Source organism: Tamandua tetradactyla, chromosome 9, assembly GCF_023851605.1.
Source record: "Tamandua tetradactyla isolate mTamTet1 chromosome 9, mTamTet1.pri, whole genome shotgun sequence".
Taxonomy (NCBI): Eukaryota; Metazoa; Chordata; class Mammalia; order Pilosa; family Myrmecophagidae; genus Tamandua; species Tamandua tetradactyla.
The window spans coordinates 83,331,688-83,348,242 of record NC_135335.1 but is presented as its reverse complement, the minus strand read 5'-3'; the positions used below and the strand labels follow the sequence as shown (position 1 = coordinate 83,348,242).

Sequence of the window (16,555 nt, the reverse complement as noted above, 5' to 3'; positions counted from 1 at the left end):
CCCAAATAGAAATTTTGTACAAAATAAGCATTAATTCCCCACTCTCTACCCCCAAACCAGCCCTTAGTAATCTATATTCTGGTTTCTAACTCTATAAGTTTGTTTACTCTAATAATTTTATATCAATGAGATCATAAAATATTTGTCATTTTGTGTCTGGCTTGCTTCTATCAGTGTAATGTTCAACCATGTTGTCACATGAACCAAAACTTCATTCTTTTTTAATATTACATCGTATGTACATACCACATTTTGTTTATCAGTGTGTCTGTTGATGGATACTTGGGTTGCCTCCATCATTTGGCATTTATTAATAATGCCACCATGAACATTGATGTGCAAATACATGTTTGAATCCCTGCTTTCAGTTCTTTTAGGTGTATCCCTAGTAGTGGAATTGCCTGGTCATATGGTAATTAATTTTCTGAGGAACTGCCAAACTGTCTTCCACAGTGGCTGCACCATTTTATATTGCCACCAGCAATGCATATGCATGAGTGTATGTATTTCTCCACACGCTCTCCATAACTTGTACTATTCTGCTTTTATTTTTAATAGTAACCATTCTAGTAGGTTTAAGAGAATATCTTATTGTGGTTTTGATTTGCATTTCCCTAATAGCTAATGATTTTAAGCATCTTTTCATGTTCTTTTTAGCCATTGTATATCCTCTTTGAGAAATGTGTATTCAAGTCTTTTGCCCATTTTTAAATTGGGTTCTTTATTTTACTATTGTTGAGTTATGTGTGATTTCATTATATATTATGGATATTAATCCTTTATCAGATATGTGGTTTCCAAATATTTTCTCCCATTGAGTAAGTTCTCTTTTCATTTTCATGATCAAGTCCTTTGATACACAAAAGTTTTTAATTTTGAGGAGGTCCCATTTGTCTATTTTTTTCTTAATGCTTTGGGTATAAAGTCTAAGAAACCATTGCCTATGATAAGATCCTGAAGTTTTCTTCTAGAACTTGTATAGTCCTGTTTCTTACATTTAGGTCTTTGATCCATTTTGAGTTGATTTTTGTATATGATGTGGGCTAGGGGTCCTCCTTCATTCTTTTGCATATGGATATACAGTTTTCCCAGCACTGTTTGTTGAAGAGACGATTCTTTCCCAATTGAGTGCAGTTGGCAGCCTTGTCAAAATTTAATTGGCTATAGATGTGAGGGACTATTTCTGAATTCACAATCAATTCCATTGGTCTACATGTTTGTCCTTGTACTAGTACCATGTATGTTCCTTTGAGCACTGTCGCTTTGTAATGAGCTTTAAAGTCAGAAAGTGTGAGTTCCCCAACTTCATTCTTCGTTTTCAAGATGATTTTGGCTACTTGGGGCCCATTCCCCTTCCAAATAAATTTAACATTTGGATTTTCCATTTATACAAAGGAGGCTATTTTTATTGGGATTGCATTGAATCTGTACATCATATTGGATGGCATTGACATTTTAATGATATTTAGTCTTCCAATCTATGAACACAAATGTCTTTCCATTTATTGATCATTTTTGATTTCTTTTAGCAAAGTCTTGTAGTTTTCTGTGTATAAGTCCTTTACATCCTTGGTAAAATGTATTCCTAGATATTTGATTATGTTAGTTGCTATTGTAAATGAAATTTTCTCTGTTTCCTCCTCAGATTGCCTATTACTAGTGCAATTATTGATTTGGGGGTGTTGATCGTGTTCCCTGTCATTTTGCAGATCTCATTTATTAAGCTTGAATAGCTTCACTGCAGATATTCCAGGGCTTTCTACATATGGAATCAAGTTCATCTGCAAATAATGAAAGTCTTACTTCTTCCTTTCCAATCTGAACGTCTTTTATTTCCATTTTGTGCCTAATTACTCTGGCTAGAACTTCCAGCACAATGTTAAATAATATTCCTGACCAAGGAACCTAAGATCTCTAGTTTGAGATCTTAGAAGGAAAGCTTTCATTCTTCCACCATTATGATGTTAGCTGTGGGTTTTTCATCATGCTCTTTATCATGTTGAGGACTTGCATTCAATTCCTCTTTTTCAAAGTGCTTTTATCAAGAAAGGATGCTGGATTTTTTCAAATGCCTTTTTTTTTTGTCAATTGAGGTGCTTGTATGGCTTTTTCTCTTCGTTCTGTTAATGTGGCATATTATATTGATTTTCTTACATTGAACCACCCTTGCATACGTGAGATAAAACCCACTTGATCATAGTGTATAGTTCTTTTAATGTGCTCTTGGATTCGATTTTCATTATTTGGCTGAGGATTTTATATCTCTATTCATAACATAAATTGGTCTGTAATTTTCTTTTCTTGTAGTACCTATTCTGGCTTTAGTGCAAGGGTGATGTTGGCCTTATAGAATGAATTAGGTAGTGTTACCTCCTGTTCAATTTTTTTAAGAGTTTGAGCAGGACTGATATTAATTCTTGGAATATTTGGTAGAATTTAACTGTGAAACCATTTTGTCATGGGCTTTTTTCATGGGAAGTTTTTGATGACTGATTCAATCTCTTTACTTGTAATTAGTCTGTTGAGATCTTTTATTTCTTCAAGAGTCAGTGTAGATTGTTTGCATATTTCTAGGAATTTGTCCATTTCATCAGAGTTGTATAATTTGTTGGCATAAAGTTGTTCATAGTATCCTCTTATGATATTTTTTATTTCTGTGGGTCAGCAGTAATGTTTCCCCTCTCATTTTTTAATTTTATTTGCATCTTCTCTTTTTCTTTGTCAACCTAGCTGAGGAATTGTCAATTCTATTGATTGTTTCAAAGAGCCAACTTTTAGTTTTGTTAATGCTCTTTTTTTATTCTGTTTCAATTATTTCTGCTCAAATCCTTTTTCTTTCTTTCTGCTTGTTTTGAGTTTAATTTGCTGGTGTTTTTTTTTTTTTTTTCCCTAATTTCTCCAGGTGTGAACTTAGTTAGGTTTTTTATTTTACCTCTTCATTATTTTTTAATGTAAGCATTTATGGCTGTAAATTTCCCTTTTAGCACTGCCTTGCAGTATCTCTTAAGTTTTGATATGTTGTGTTCTCATTTTCATTCATTCAAGACAATACCATTTTCCCTTCCAATTTCTTCTTAGACCCACTGATTGTTCAAAATAGTGTTTTTTAACTTCCATATATTTGTGGATTTTCCACTTTTCTGCTTGTTATTGATTTTCACCTTCATTTCATTATGGTCAGAGAAGATGCTTTGCATAAATTCAGTCTTTCCAAATGTATTGAAATTTGTTTTGTGACTTGGTGAATGCACATGTGCACTTGAGAAGAATGTATATCCTGCTGTTTGGATGTCAAGTGTTCTACATGTGTCTGTTAGATCTAGTTCACTTATAGTATTATTCAAGTTCTCTATTTCCTTATTGGTCTTCCATCCAGATGTTCTATCTATTGATGAGAGTGGTATATTGAAGTCTCCAACTATTATGGTAGGGGTAACTATTTCTCCCTGCAGTTTTGCCAGAGTTTCTCTCATGTGTACTGGGGCACCATGGTTAGTTACATATTTATGCTAATTACTTTTCTTGTTTAATTGCCCCTTTTATTATCTTTCTTTGTCTCTTGTACCATCTATCAATTTAAAGTCTATTTTGTCTAACATTAGTATAGCTACCCCCAGGTCTTTTTTGGTTATTGTTTGCATGGAATATATTTTTCCATCCTTTCACTTTCAACCTATAAGTATCTTTGGATCTAAGGTGAGTCTCTTGTAAACAATATATAGTTGGATCATGCTTTTTAATCCATTCTGCCATTCTTTGTCTTTTGATTGGGGAGTTTATCCCATTAACAATTAGTGTTACTACTGTAAAGGTAGTACTTACTTCAGCAATTTTGTCCTTTGGTTTTTGTATGACATATCTTTTTTGTCTCTCTTTTCTTTTATTGCAAACTCCTTTCCTGATTCATTGATCTTTTGTTATGTATCTTATTGATCCCTATTTCATTTTGTTTCTGTATATTTTTTAAATAATTTCTTTAAAGTTACCCTGGGGTTTGTATTACACAATGTGCATCTACAAGCTACTAACTTGAAAAGATTCCAACTTAGCTTCGAAAGCATACATGTTCCTGCTTCCATATGCCTGTTTCCCCTCCATGTTCTTTTTGCCCCACATTAACTCTTTATATTTTGCATGTCCATTATCAGGAAATATGCCTTTTTCTTGTCCAGTTGTATTCTTACTCTCACAGGGATCAAAAAGAAGAGTTGCATTTTGATGATACAGTACTATTGGGTTTTGCATTTTTCCTGGTAGTGACCCTGACTGATAATCTTCATTTCTTCACACTGGCGTAGGCCTATTAGTGTTTATTCTGATTGGTACATGTATATTTATATCTCTTTCATGAGAGTTGGGCAATTTTCAGTCATTATTTCCTTAAATATTCTACCTCTTTCTCTTCTCTTATCCTTCTGGGAACCCACTGTTCTAGTTTGCTAGCTGCTGGATGCGATATACCAGAAATAGAATGGCTTTTAAAAGGGAGAATACATAAAGTTGCATTTTTACAGTTTTAAGGCTGTGAAAATATCCCAATTAAAGCAAGTGTATAAAAATGTCCAAATCAAGGCATCAACAATTTTACCTTCACTCAAGAAAGGCTGGTGAAGTTCAGGGCTTCTCTCTCAACTGGAAAGGCACATGGCAAATGTGGTGATGTCTGCTAGCTTTCTCTCCAGGCTTCTGGTTTCATGAAATTTCCCTGGGGGCATATTCCTTCTATATCTCCAAAGGTCTCTGGCTGTGTGGGCTCTCGTGGTTCTGGTGGCTCTGAAGCCTTCTCCAAATATTTTCTCTTTTTAAGGATTCCAGTAAACTAATCAAGACCCACCTGGAATGGGTGCAGTCACATCTCCCTCTAATCAAAGGTTAATACCTACAATTGGGTGTGCCACATCTCTATGGAGATAGTCTAATCAAGTTTCCAACCTACAGTGCTGAATAGGGATTAAAAGAAATGGCTGCCTCCACAAGATAGATCAGGATTAAAACATGACATTTCTAGGGTACATAATCCTTTCAAACTGGCACACCCATGATACATACATTTGGATGCTTCATGCTGTCACTCAAATCCCTGGGACACTGTTTAATTTTTTTTTGTTCTTTTCTCTATCTATTCTTCTAACTGTATGATCAATTGCCCTGTCTTTTAGTTCATTGATTCTTTCTTCTGTCTGTTCAAATCTTATGTTGTATGCCTCTAGTGTCTTTTTAATTTCCATTTTTGTGCTTTTCATGCCCCTAATTTGTTATATTTTTTCTTAAACTTCCAAATTTCTTCCTTATATTCACTTATCTTTTTAATATCCTTTAGTTCTATATCCATTTTCTTCTTCATCTCTTGAATTGATTTAGGAGATTTTCTTGAGTATTTTTGATTAGTTGTTTCAAATTCTGTGTCTCCTTTGAATTTTTAATTTGCTTCTTTGACTGGGCAATATTTTCCTGTTTTAAATATGGCTTGTAATTTATCCTGATTTGTAGCCAGCTACTTATCTTGATGAGTTTACTCTGAAGTTCAGCTGCCTCAGGTTTTAATGTTGATTGGCTTTGTGTTTAAAAAGAAAGAAGAGTCTTTGATGCTAGGTCCAACTCATTCTGGAACTTTAGAGAAGCCTGTGCTGTTCAGATTTTCTCAGCTCTTTTTCATCTGTTACCTGCCCTAGACATGTGTTACGATTTTTTTAAAATGCCCTTTTTTGCAATTGTTTCGCTTCCGGGAGAATGCTTCCTTTCCTCTGTTCTTTCTCCAGAAATCTTGATCTGTTCTGTTTGATTCTGTGCAGAATTTTCTCCCCAACACTTATGATTTATGTTCTCTCCCTCACTCAGTGCCTCCTTTCCCTTCCATTTTTCAGTTATTATTGGACACAAACTATCTTACAGCAGCTCTGTTTCCCCCTTTTTCCTGTGAGGAATGCCTCTAGTTTCTTCTTTTTTAGGGTATCCTACCCCAAGAACTCATGTGGGGTCAGTCCAGAAAGGTGGGCCAATCCAGAAATGTCCATTTTCATTTAGGTAGTCCAGCAAACAGAGACTGAATTGCTTTGGTTCACCTGTTGCCAACAGTTCTGCCATATACTCTCTCTCTCTTTTTTTCCCTTTCAGGGCCCTTTTGTATGTGGCGCTCCTCAGTAGCTTGTGTCATCTGATTCTAACTAGTTACTCTGAGTGACTCTGTGATCTACATCCACAACAGGAAGGACCAGTGCTGTCCTGCCTCTATGCAACTGCTAAGATGCATGGGATCGAGTGAGGAGGAGGCGTCCAGACTAGCAAGTCTGGGAGAGAAATCTACTTGACCTTAAAGATTATTTTTCCTTTTCTTTGATTCAGCATTTTTGGAGTCCATCTCCATTCTCTATAGTCCTCCAGAATTCTAATCAAATGGGCTTTGCCCTTTTATTTGTTGATTCTGAGTGGATACTTTTCCAGAGGATGTCTTATGCCATGTTGATAGTATCACCCCAAGAACCCACTATTTTTGAAGCCCTTTCCATAATTCCATATCACTTAATTCTGTTAGCAATCCTAATTGGTAGATCTTGTTTGCCGTTTGTACAACTGAGGACACCAAAGCCTGGGATAGTCACAAAAATGTCCAAGGCTCACTTAGCTATAAGTGATAGAGTCTGGATTTGAATTCAGATCTGTTTTCTCAGCAGGCTGTGTTCCTATACTATACTATGCTGCTAACCAGGATCTTGGCATGAATAGGTTTCACTGCTAGAACCAGGACCTTCCAAATTTAAAATAATTATCACATATTAAAATACAATTAAAATGTTATAAATGAAGGGAAAATCTGACTCCAGAGCTAAGTAGTACATGCAAATTTGCAAAGGGATAGGAGGGAAAAAATATTAATTTGCTTTTTAAAAGCAAATGAATAATAAATGTTGGTTGTGCTATTGAAAAATTATTGTTTTTGCAAGCTTAGTCCAGTGGTTTCTTTGGAAGTAGATTTCAAGTTGCACATATCTTCTTCTGTCACCTTATTTCCGTGATATCTGGAAAGTTCATACCCATCATTCAGAGCTGTCATTTCCCTTCCCAAAAGGATTTCATATGCAAGGTTTAATCTTTTTTATTTCTGGCTCATTTTCCTTCTGCAATATCTTGCTTCTACACCCAACTTGGAAATTCTGTGTCCTTTCCCAAAGGAGTATTCAAGACAGATTTTTCAAAGATTTAATAAAATCCTTCTGATTATCTAAACAAGAAATATGTAATACATGAGCAATGGCTTTCAGGACAAAAGCCTTCTTTAGAACATTCCAGGATGGAGCAGCCAGTCAAAAAATTATTTGGAATTAGTGTATCTGACTCCAGAAAGAGGTCATTTGAGTTTCTTCTTCCTATTGACTTCTCTCTGAACTTTGGTTTATAGCAAAACATATCTCTGCTAGGCTGCAGATGAACATCTGACAGTGGTTCGTTCTTTCCTGGCAGCTGTATATAGGTTTCACCACACAAAAATATGGCACATGTTCTAAATCAAGGTTCCTCAGCCTTAACACTACTGATATTTTAGGCTAGAACATTCTTTGTTTGCAGGAGTTGGGGGTGGGGGAGCCGTCCTGTGCATTGTAGGATGTTTAGCAGTATCCCTGGCCTCCTCCCACAAGATGCCAGTAACATCCCTTCCCAGTTGTCACACCGAAAATGTCCCCAAGCATTGCCAGGTTATCCCTGAGAGGCAAAATGCCCCTACTTGAGAACTATGGATCTTTCCCCACAGAGGTGGGAAAAGAAGTGAGCATAGTATGTGTAGAGGACAACAGGAGAGAGAAAATGAAATTGCATGAGCAGAATTCAGTCAAAAGATGGATCCAAGATGGAGACATTGTCAATAGAGGGCGAAGAAATTATAGTATTTATATTGTACTAATGTTTATGTTGAGATACATTTTTGTTGGTAACAGCTTTATTAAGCTATAATTCACATACCACGTAATTCTCCCATTTAAAGAATACAGTCCAATGATTTTTAGAATATTCAGCAGAATCGTGTGCTCATCTCCACAATCAACTTTAGAACGTTTTTGTCATCTCAAAAAGAAACCCCATATCCTTTAGCCATCTCTCTCTCCCCAATTCTCCCTTCCCCCTAGTACTAAGTAATCACTAATCTACTGTCTGTCTCTCTATATTTGCCTGTTCTGGACATTTCATATAAATGGCATCTTATAATATGTGATCCTTTATGATTGATTTCTTTCACTAGGTATGTTTTTAAATTACATCCATGTTGTAGCATGCATCAATACTTTATTCTTTTTATGGCTGAACAACGTTCCATTACATGGGATATGCATATTTTGTTCATTCATTCCTTAGTTGATAGACATTTGTATTTTTTTCTACCTTTTCTCTCTTATGAATAATTCTATTATGAGCATTCATGTTCAAGTTTTTGTTTGGACATATGCTTTCATTTCTCTTGGATATATACCTAGGAGTGTAATTGCCGGTTTAAATGTTATCTTACTACATTTGATTTTGGAAAATAACAGTTATTAGGGAAAAGATTAGTACAAAGAATGATAATAATAATTACAAAAAGTTGGTATTTTTAAGGAAATTCTACTCTGAGCAAGAGTTTAACAACTTAAGATCTGTACTTTGACTTTCCTGAGTAAGCATTGTTAGAAGGAGTAAAGTAACCTGATTTATTGGCTGCAGAGCTACCGGAGAAAGCAGTGGCATGAGAGCGTGTAAAAAGTATGAGAGAGAGAGATGGCCTAGGTTCTCCACCCCCACCCTTTCTTCATGAGCTCAAAGTAGACTAGTATCCAAACCACAGTACACTTTCCCAGGGCAACTGCAGGCTCCCCAGAAGTCTAAAAAAGTAATAATAAAAGACATTTCTATAGTATGCATAGCTTACACTTAAACAAGGTAGGCCATTCGTTGAGGGAAAATTTTTTAACCCTGACTTTATATAAAACATTGGGGAGCTCTTTAAAAATACTGAGTTACTGCGGGACACAGTTGCTCAGCAGCCAGAGTTCTCGCCTGTTGTGCCCGAAACTCGGGTTCGAGTTCTGGTGCCTCATACAGAAAAAAAAGGAAATACTGAATTAGCACATCATCTCACTCAACCTGTGTGGATAGTTCATTTAAACAATCAAAACACAGGAAGCCCAGAATAAGAATGAGGGCTTTTAATCCTGTATAACTTAATGTAATACCTGGATTTATCTTAGAATATATTAAGCAGATAATTAAAAAGTTTTGGCAAAGTCCCTTGAGGGATGGGAGAAAGGATATGGAACAATTAAGCTTTATACCAGGGGAACCCTTGATACTGTGTCAAACATTAGGGACACCAAAAAAAAATAGGCCAAACCCTTGATCTTGAGGCTTGCTCTTATGAAGCTTATGTGGGTAGCAGGGAAGCTTAGCCTACCTATAGGTATGCTTAGGAGTTACTTCTGGAGGACCTCTTTCGTTGCTCAGATGTGGGCTAACTCTCACTAAGACTAATTCTGCAAGTGAAATCATTGTCCTCCCCACTATGTGGGACATGCCATCCGGGAGTGAAATTCTCCCTGTTGGCATGGGAGAGGACCCCCAGGAATGAGCCTGGCCCTGGCACTGTGGTATCAACAATGCCATCCTGACCAAAAGGGGGAAGAGGAGTGTAACTAATAAGGTATCAGTGTCAGAGAGAGTTCAAATAGAGTCGAGAGGCTACTCTGGAAGTCACTGTAACACCAGCTTCATTTAGACATTGCTATGTGTCATAACTTGCCAAACCCCAACCAAAACCACTCCAACAAATCCCAAAGAACACTTAGGGCTACATATCAGATTCTACAAAGGTTCCATGCACTAGGGTAACTTTCCAGAAACTTACAGCCTCCAGATGGGTCTCTGGACCAGATAAGTACTGAAACCTAGAGGTGCCAGCCTCTCCAGAACATCTGCTAATTCCATCCCCCTATCCCATATAATTTATAGCCCCTTCCAGCATGAAAAAGTTAAAATGGGCATACCCAAATACCCCTAAAGAATGGGAGAAAGATCAAAGGTGATAGTGGAGTTATACACAGAAGGTAGGGTTTAAAAACGAGTATGATTGCTGAGTCATTATATTGATATTTCTTTTAGTCTCCAGTACCTTAGAGCAGCTAGAAATAAAAACCTAAAATTATGGAATTGTAACCCATACCAAACTCTGAAATCTGTTCTATAGCTAACTGTTGGTCTACTTTGAAATTTTTTGCTTTTCTGTATATGTGTTATTTTTCACAAAAAAAGAAAAAGAAGTAGATCGTGATGATAAAAAAATATTTATTCCTTCTAGTCTCCAATATTCTGGAGCAGCTAGAAGGAAAAATCTGAGAAGATATGGTAGCCCATGAGAAACTCTAGGATCTTTCTTGTAACTACTTGTTGAAAAGTCCATTGAAAATTATTGCTTTTTTCTTACTTTCCTTTGTATATATGTTATATTATACAAAAAAAAAGTTAAAAAAATTCAAGACCCCACCCCAAATAAAAGTCATTGGGGAGCTCTTTAAAAATACTGATGCCTTAACCCTAACCCCAAGAGATTCTGAGCCAACTGATTATCACTGGGACCTGAACATTGATAATTTATTAAAGCTCTCCAACTTTGATACAGTGAAAATCACTGCTACAGCTCAAGTCCTGAAGTCTTTATATTATCACTGGGTTGATAAAATGAATTGGTTAGCAACTAAAGAGCAATACGTGAAGACAATGCATGGTCAATTATCCACTTCAGTGCTAGGTATATTAGGTGCCATTAACATTCTGGTAAGAAAAATTATCAATGGTAAAAACAAACCAAAAAAATCAGCTTAAGTTACAGTTAATTCTTTGCTGATTAAACCAGAGCAATTGAATTGTTGGGGGGGAATAAATGTTCAGGCTGAGTCTTCTAAGATTCTGAGTTCTTTACATGTCATATTTCCCTTTCCACCAATCACTCTCAGCGCTTTAACAGTATTCTGTTATAAATCTCCTGTAAATCTAGAAGAAGTGGGGTTATAGCAGACACCAAAGAAAATAAGGTAGACAACAGAGAACAACTTAAGAGTGACTTCTGAGTCCTGGGCCTGGAAAACCTTTTCAGGGAAATAAAGAGGACACTTTTCACTTTACAGGAGTGCCAAGCTTAGGTAAAGTCTCCCCAGAGGTCTATGAAGGAAATTCCAAGATAATTCCAGGATAATTGACATATTATCACTTCAAGCTGACACCTCTGAAAACCTGTGGCAGCTAATTATACAAATTAGACTTTCAGTTGTTTCAAATTAGGGACCTTCCAGAATGACATTGCATATATTCAGTGGTGTGCCTGGACTCCCTTGAAAATGTCAGAGTTAGGACAAAGTATTAGATTAATTCAGTTGTGATTCATTTGCTGTCACTTCATATGGTTCCAGTACTGGCTCTTTGTCCACACAAGACAGCCAAATGTTAAACACCAAAGAAAAATAAGTAATTTTAATAACTGAAATGAAAGGTATAATAAAATGAAGGAATAGCTTTCTTCTAACATTTTCTTAACCTAAGATTAAAAGTATGACTATCAAGAAGAAGTATATTATAAATATATCCAACAATTAGGAGACATGGGTAGTAGTACAAAATTTTTTCTTCTTCAGAATTGTCAAAGTTCAATACTATCTTAAGATAAGGAAACTTTCTTAAAGTCAGGAATGAAGAACTTCAAATGCTTATACCATATTCCCATGAAAAATAGGGATAGTCCACATTGTTACTGCAAGGAAGGATGAAGACGCCTGCCTAGCAGCCGAGCAATGGTGAATCCAAGCCATAGTGAGTGGAGGCACTTGTCCTGTCTTCTCTGTTGGGGGGAATCTGCACAATGATCAAGAAAGAAGAAAGGAAAGGACTGCCAAGAGGACTTCCTATCATTTTCAAAAGCTACTTTGTTGGAACCACTAGGTCCACATCCTAGAATTCTGCGTCAATCATCCATGATAATGGTGTAGAGAAATGACACACAGAGTAGTTTTTCCACAGGAAGTCCATAATATTTTTAACCAACATCCTCAACTTTTGAACTTGTCAGGAACAGCGATGAATCAGAAATTATCTTAAGTTTCTTCTCTCTCTACTCGTTTCTTATCAGAGAAACCACCGAAAATATTAAGAGGTGACTTGCAGGAGACAGGGGTTGAAAAAAAATATGAAGGCAAAGCTCCTGACCTATATAATTGAAAATTAGTAAGTACGTGATATCTGCTTCCCATTGGACTTAGAAAAGTGTTAATTTAGGCGTCAGGAGACTTACATTCTAATTGGCTTCTTATACTCAATTGCAATAACAAAAAAAATATTGCGTTCTTATGAGTGAGGCTTGGTACTGTGCACTTTATATGAATGAGTGTCTCATTTAATCCACAAAACACATATAAGGTTGATATTGTTAACACCCATTTAACAAATGAAGAATGTGAGGCTGAGAGAAGTCGGTTAATTTTCTTAAAGTTGCACAGCAGAAATCTGACCTCAGTTTTCTTGCCTGTGAAAAGAAGGGGTATATAGTTTTTCATCTGAAAACCTATTTATTTAGTATCTTATGCTCGGGGCTCAGCTGCCTCTGGAACCTTGAACAAGCTGCACACCTATGGCCCTATCTTCATCAAGTGTCATCTAGCAGGCTGGAGCTCTGGAATCTGTGCTTCTATGCTTGGTTTCTTTGTAGTGGGTAAATTAAATGTGTGTGGACTGTGTGGGCTTTGGGTGACCTTCCTGCACCTTTCCATGTCTGCCTGCAGGTGGTGGGCAGGGCAGTGGGAAGCATGTTCAGCGACCTGTGGGCCCCATGGAGAGAAGAAGCGTACAGTGCTGTGCATCCAGACCCTGGGCTCTGACGAGCAAGCCCTCCCAGCTAAGGACTGCCAACACCTGCTGAAGCCCAAGACCCTGGTTTCCTGTAACAGAGACATCCTGTGTCCCTCGGACTGGACAGTGGGCAACTGGAGCGAGGTGAGTTCAGGGGTTTAAAGGGAAACTGGCTCTATTCAAGCTTCCTCCACCCCATTCCTTCTCAACAGCGGATCCAAAGTGGCTCCATGTAAACTTGCAAAGCATCCAGCATCTGTCACCTTTGGCTGGCTTTTTTTTTTTTTTTTTTTTTTCCACATGTGCAGGCACCAGGAATCGAACCCAGGTCTCCAGTATGGCAGGCGAGAATTCTGCCACTAAACCACCATCGCACCACCCTCTGGTCTGCTTCTTGCACTTCCTTCCACCTACTATCCTATCTTGCTTGGTTTCCATTCTTACAGGACCTTGCTCTCACTTTCTAATAGTTGACTACCTGCCAGAGATGTGCTGGCACTACTCATACAGACTTTCGAGAGGCCAATTGATAAATTGTCAGGGTTTGTGCTGGCCTGTTGCTAAACCACTGGTAGGAAATCAGGGTTGTCCCACCCATCTCAGAAGCTGGACTGTTAAACATTTGCTGGCCCATCACTGTGATTAGTAAAAACCAAAGGCAGGTTCTGTAATGACAGCTGGCAACAGGAGCATCCATCTGTCTGGACGGGGTCAAGGTCACATCTGTCCACACTTCAGGATGCTGAATACTATTAAACACATAAATTTAAATGTTCTGTGTTTTCCTAGAAATTATTCTGATCTAATTCTCTGACTGTAATTAGAAACTCCAGTGAGCTAAAAGGTTTTGAAAAACTCACATGCTTTAGTGTTCTCTGGGTTGCTATTGAATCCAGTACTATCAGATCTTGTCATGTTCCTAGAGTGATAGGATGAAAGTAGAGCCCTTCTTTCCCCAGGAGTCCTGTGGTCTCCAAGGGCCTCATTTGCATTGCTTTGTGCACACTTCAGTCAATACCCGGAGAAATGACTAGAAAATAAATTATTGTTTATGTGTAGAATGTACAAATGGATGATGGCTTCTTTTTATGTGTTTCTTTGGAAGACCACATACTTTCCATAGTAATGCTACCATCAATGGGAATATTTTAGGAACTCCTCTTAGTACCTACCTTCCAAGAAAATGAAAAACATTTGATTCAGGAGAATGCCGCAAAAAGTCCATTGAAACTAAATATGACGTATGCAAGAGTAGTTTTCAATTTGGATAAAACCTTTGCATTTAAAAAATGATCTTTGATTATAAATACATGTGATTGTTTTTCATATATAGCTTATAAAGATGCTCTGAGAGCATCATCTAAAGAAGAATTCTAAAAATTGTATATGTAAATGTACCTCTCTAAAGATAACTATTTGGGAGGAGAAAATACTCATTTGAATACAGCAGCTTTGATAAATTTATTTCCAAAGCTCCATTTCACTAACTCATAGTCTTTTGGGATTGCTTAGCTTCTAATTCTGTGCATGATGCTTTCTTGGGCATTTGGGGGGAAAATAAAAAAGAAACAGAACACTTAATCCCTATATTGTAAGAACTTTCTATCAAATGGGAGAGGTAGGACCAAAAGAAGAAAAGAAAAAAACATAGTATACATGCAAAGAAAATATACTGACAAACTAACACAGGTATATGTTTAACATGTGCACTGATAGTTGTACACACATCAGTAACAGGCCAGAATATTCTCCTTGTTCTCCCTGGGGAGATATGTTTGTAGCATGTCCCTGGCCTGGCCTATGAGTTCACCACCATCCTAGATTGCTGCAAATTACAATGTTGTCAAAATAAGGCTAAATAGGGTATTGTAACTGGTCCATTAAATCTGTTTACCAAAAATGTGTTGGCTGAATCCAAAGCTGTTAATAATGCTTGTCATGTAGAATTTATTAATTGCCAGCATCTTAATGCTTGTTCAAAAGGCTGCAATTATAGACTTGGCTGATGAGTTCTTCATACTGTGTTCATGTTTAAGGGTTGCAGAATGACCTGTCTTAACTGGAGGACAAAGGACCAAAAAGTTGGCATGATATGACAAGTACTCATGTCTGTTCCAAATACAGGCCACTGCACAGTCTTTTGACAATAGGCAAGGAATCCAGTTTCTAGCTTCCACTTAACAGAGCTGAGCACTAAGGCTGAACTGCTGCTTCCAGTTCGGACATGTTTTTAGGAGAGATGCTTTTAGTTAAGTCAGCATAAAAATATTCATCAAATGGGTCTTCCTCTCCTCCCTCTGCTGTTTTGCTAATGTCTGTACACATTAGCCCTCTAATGAGCTTTTCTAGATAAGGTGAAATGTCTTTGACATTCCAGCAATACCCAGATACTTTGTAAGAGAGATGATAGAGTGATTCTTGGTACACGTATCATCTGGCTTTTGTCTTGAATCTAAGTTAGTGGAAGCAGGGTGGTGCTCCAGCAATACCTAATAATTTGGCCTGTTGTTGAGCCATTTGGGATAACTTAGATGAGTACGAAGCCATGAGGTAACTGGGCCCAAACAGCCAACAGTCTGCATCAGGACCCATGAACTGTAAGTTTCCTAAACTCCTGTAGAATGGTCTTCCCTGGGCAGATGAAGGTGAGAAGAAAGAGAAGAGGCTAAACCCGAGTTTCCCCTTTCTGTTCAAGGCACCTGCCTGAATCCAAACAGTGAGGAGCAAGTGGGCTCAGTTGTGCCAGGCTGGCCCCCTCATCCCTGGCTTTCCCTCCCAAGAGGGAGGTCTCCCCCCTTTCAGGGAAAACTAGAGGCCTATGACCACCCCCTCCCCTCTAAGCTCATGCTCTGGACATCTAATGCTACCCACAATCTCCAGGTCACCAACAGTCTTATACTGGTTTTCTGGGCTCAAGGGTAAGGAAGGTTGCACTGTTTGTCATAAACAAATACAAGGTTGGGGGGAGTGCTGCCACTTACGTGGTTTCCATTTTAATGAATTACATCACTTCAGTGATGTGCCTTGCGAGAGGCAGCCAGTTGGTATTAAGGGTGTGGCCTCTGCGGCCAGGCGGCCAGAGTTCAAGCCCTGACCCTGCCACTTACTAGATATGTGAAGAAATTTAATTTCTCTGTGGCTTGGTTTCTCCATCCATAAAATGGGGGTAATGCAATATTCATCCTCAAGTGAAGTTGTGAGGATTGAATGATCTCTGGCCCCATCCAGTTTCATCTCACCCTCTCTCCTGAGCTCAGGACCATTTTATCCATGAAGTTCTGTAGTTAGGGTCTGCAAGTTTCTTAACAGCCTGCAAAAATGTTTGGGACCTTAAAAGACAAAACAACTAATGTAACTAATGTATTGCTTTCCTAAAACCAAAAGGACACTGTGAAATCAGAAATCAATACTTCATTACATAATAATAGTAATACCTAGTGGGCATTTACTATGTATACTAAGCACCTTTACAGCTACTGACACATTTAACCCTCACAATAGCCTTATTAGCTCCACCTTACAAGTGAAGAAACTGAGGCACAGCAACATTCAGAAACTTGCCCAAGGTCACACAGCCAGAAAGTGATGGAATCAGGATTTAAATCTAGACAGCAGAGCTTCTGCTCTGAGCACTGTACCATACTGCATCTGAAATGTCTACACCATGAGGCAAAATGACTACTCAGCTTTTCTTACTTTG

General features: G+C 37.7%; 1 protein-coding gene across 2 annotated transcripts in view; it reads left to right on the top strand.

The window, feature by feature from the left end:
* The window catches only part of ADAMTS12 (ADAM metallopeptidase with thrombospondin type 1 motif 12), a 415,156-nt gene that overhangs the window by 342,387 nt on the left and 56,214 nt on the right, over nt 1-16,555 (top strand). For both annotated transcript variants that reach the window (XM_077116928.1, XM_077116929.1), the window contains one exon: nt 12,789-12,999. In XM_077116928.1, the coding sequence (XP_076973043.1) occupies nt 12,789-12,999 (211 nt within the window). The remainder of the gene's footprint in view (nt 1-12,788; nt 13,000-16,555) is intronic.